This window comes from Phoenix dactylifera, chromosome 1, assembly GCF_051530095.1.
Source record: "Phoenix dactylifera cultivar Ajwa chromosome 1, Ajwa_hap1_PhDact_Kaust_v1.1, whole genome shotgun sequence".
In the NCBI taxonomy this organism is placed as follows: domain Eukaryota; kingdom Viridiplantae; phylum Streptophyta; class Magnoliopsida; order Arecales; family Arecaceae; genus Phoenix; species Phoenix dactylifera.
Window position 1 is genome coordinate 8,684,614 of NC_143190.1, and position 3,427 is coordinate 8,688,040.

At 51.3% G+C, this 3,427-nt stretch overlaps 1 protein-coding gene across 1 annotated transcript; it reads right to left on the bottom strand.

The window, feature by feature from the left end:
• Positions 1-573: 573 nt before the first annotated feature.
• Positions 574-2,700, bottom strand: LOC103715710 (uncharacterized). The gene is made up of 2 exons (XM_008803442.5): positions 1,883-2,700; positions 574-1,626 (listed from the first exon to the last, which is right to left on the bottom strand). The coding sequence occupies exons 1-2, from the start codon at positions 2,521-2,523 to the stop codon at positions 939-941; spliced, it is 1,329 nt and encodes a 442-aa protein (XP_008801664.2). The 5' UTR covers positions 2,524-2,700; the 3' UTR covers positions 574-938.
• Between the last annotated feature and the right edge of the window lie 727 nt (positions 2,701-3,427).

A 3,427-nucleotide genomic window follows, 5' to 3' on the forward strand; every position in this document is an offset into this window, starting at 1 on the left:
GATAATGTCAGCATTGACAATAGCTGGCTGATTTGATCTTATATACATTAAAAGATCAAGATCCAAGCTATGCATTATCATGTACCATGCAAACCAAAAGATTCAATTCGAAAAATAGAATGCATCTAATTTTAGAACTCAACCCAACCCCCACGGATCCTGTAATTCAAATCGGATCGAATCTAAGTGAATTGGGTCGGGCCAACCCGACCCATTTACAGCCTTAGGTGAAATGCTTTTTGCCTTAGCTAAATTGGTACAGATGACAGCAAGCAATGCCATGATCCTTTCTAACAAAACCCCATCCGCTTTTGAATCCCTTACCAATGACCTTATTTGATGCCACAATGCCTAATTTTTTTTTTCAATGCTGAACACCACAATGTCTTTGCTTATGAGCCACTGCACTGCCATTATGGCTTTTTAACTGAATCATATTGATAATGTCAGCATTGACAATAGCTCGCTGATTTGATCTTATATACATTAAAACATCATAATTTAAGATGTGCTTCATCATGTACAACGCAAACCAAAAGAACACTGTTCTCATTAATCTACACATTGCGTATCTGACACAAAGGAGGTATCATTAAATTTAAAACAAAACACAAGCCTGCATCACACCACTACAAAATGCAAACCGTATTCTAGTCCTCTCTTCTAAACTTCTTCTAGTTTTTTGATAAAAAACCACCTAGAAGACTTGATCGACATCAGCCAAGCCAAACAGTCACACACCCAAACAAAGATGAAAGAACTCTCACAAAAAGAGAGAAAAAAATCTCTCCCTCTCTGTACACTTGCAACAAGGAAAACAAACTAAAGAACTGCTACAAAACTCTAGTCACTCTAATTAGTTAGCAAAATTAACCGTTAATACGATCATCAGAACATCAAAAAACGAACACATAGCACACGAATTGGACGGCCGAGAATCACCGGAACAAGTCCCGGGAGCTCAACTCCTTGCGAAGCTTATGCGTAAACAGCCGGCAGGCGTCCATGCTCAGATCGACGGCGGCCGCGAGCGCCACGAACGCCGCCGCGTCCTCCGCGCACCCGACGTGCTGGACCCCGACCTCCACCGACGGCCGGCTACACTTCCCCTCCCCATCCACCGTGGACGACATCACGAACCCCCGGTAGCCGGAGAACGGCCACGGACCGGCCCCGAAGTCGGCGCTCCTCCTCGGGCTCCCCCGCGGCGACCACCCGGCGCCCGTGAGGTCGATGGTGAACTTGCCGCCCTTGCCGGTGCTGACAGTGGACTCGGCGAGCGGGACACCGGCGCCCATGGCGGTGTCCGGGACGAGCTGGAAGCGGAACCCTATGCCGTCGCTCGCGCCGCCGCCGCGCTCCCGCCAGGCCTCGAGGCGGCCCCAGGGCTTCCAGGTGCCGCCACCCGGCCGGAGCACGAGCCATGCGCCGGGGTTCGAGCGGCTCACCCGGTCGGTCCCCGGGGACGCCACGAAGGGGGTCACCATGGAGGCGAGCGCCACCGGCGAGCCGGATAGGTCGTGGACGGTCACCGACCACCCCTTCCGCTCCTTTAACGGCCGCTCCCGCTCCGATCCGAACGATGACAGCCAGTTTCTCGAGCTGCACGGCTCCATCGGCACCGATCTGGCCAAATTAACCAAAAAAAAGGGAAAAAGAAACATCAGATCAACAGATCATTGCATCAAATTACCTCCATTGTTCCTAAATTTTCAAGTCGCCAAGATATGATGCGAAAATCGCTAAAAATAACGTCTTTTAAGGAGAAATCCATGAAAAATGGAAGAGTTTTTTTTTTGGATGGATTTGGTTGTTGAAACAGCAATGCATGAAAAGAAACTGGATCGAGAGTAGGAAACCCCAATGCATAACGAGAGCGAACCTGGATCCCAAATTCCGGTCGGCGTGGTTCCGGCAACTAAACTTGCAGGTGAAGACGGGCTGGCGCATGGATCCCTGGACCTGGAACACCTGGGGACTGCACTCCGGCTCGCCACCGAACTCGAAGACGAAGCGGGGGTCGGGAACGGCACGAACGGTGAGGTGGAGCTGCGCCGACGAGCTTTTCGACCCTTTTCCGACGGAGATCCACCCGCTGTGGAACACGCACGCCTTTACCTCCGCCCCTTTAAGATCCAGCGGAAACGTCACCTTGCCAAGAAGCCGGCCGGAGCTCACCCCACAGGTAGTGCCCCGCCGGCCAGTATAGATGGCCACCTTGAGCCGGGCCCTTCCTCCGGCGAAGATGGACTTCCCGGATAGCTTCTCGAGGTCAGCGCGGGAGAGGTGGAAGCCAGCGGCGAGGGTGAGTGTGGCGGAGGATTGGTCGCCGCATGGCGGCGACGCGGCCTCCGGCGGGACAAGCGGGACGACCGCCGTCTGGTAGGGGAACTTGTTGAGGCGGATCTTGCAGAAGCACGGCGAGGTTGATGGGTGGACGCCGGCTCTCGCCGGCCGCGCCTTCACCGGAATCTTGAGCGCCAAGTTTCCAACGAGGACCCGGACGAACGGACACGGGTCCATCTCTCTTGCCTTCCTCCTCCTCTCCCTCTTTTTTCTCTCTGTTTCTCGGCTGTAGATTCACCGAAATTAGGGAGAGAAGGTTAGGGTTGGAGTGAGTCAGCGTTAGAGAAGAAGAGTGGAAGTCGAGAAGGAGCGGCGGTTTAAGAGGAGAACATTGGGGTTTACAGGCTGGCGGGTGATTAGCTGGGAGGGAGTGAGGCAAGAAGAATCCATGGGAAGCGTGCGGGCGTCAGCTGGGTCCTGTCACGCCCGATTCACACGTACGTTGCTAACTATCCACCACCAAGTGGCGCAGGCGTTTTCTTATTTGAATATGATTTATTTACTGAATAAAAATAAAATACAAGGAAACAGTTAAGAAAGAGAACAGAAACTAAAGCAGCTTGTTTGTTTTTTCTTTTTTTGAAAGTAAAAAAAAAGTTGGGTGGTGGAGATGCGGGGAGGAGGGAGGTGGGGCCCGGAGTTCTGAAAAGGTTTAGAAAAAGAGCATGGGGCCCAATGGTTGTACCGAGAGGGAAGGGTTTTATTTAAGCTGGCGGGGGACGGGAGCAGGGTCGGGGGTTGGACGAGAGCTGGGTACAGGCTGGCGAGAGGCGTGGGACAGTTTGGAATCCGAGAAAAGATGAGTCCAATTTTCCAAAGTTTAGTTTATAGACAAACTTTTTGCAGTTATAGTGTGGTTTATTTACTTAACAGGTAATGCCATCCGTCGCTTGCGGTTGCTGAGAATGAATTACCCGTTGCGATGATCTAATCCTCCATGGACTGAGACAGCTATAAAACTATATTAATTAAAAAGGATGTACAATATGGTGTGCACCAATACCAAAATGCCATCTCAAATTAGCAATATTTTGAAAGGCGAGGTGGTACAGCAACGGAATAATTTTTCTAAAGCTTAGGT

What these genes read in the sequence shown, in the direction of transcription:
- LOC103715710 (XM_008803442.5), bottom strand. Translation starts at nt 2,523, where the DNA reads ATGGACCCGTGTCCGTTCGTCCGGGTCCTCGTTGGAAACTTGGCGCTC. An exon ending in GACCGGAATTTGGGATCCAG is followed by an intron (nt 1,627 to 1,882) that starts GTTCGCTCTCGT and finishes TAATTTGGCCAG; the next exon opens with ATCGGTGCCGATGGAGCCGT.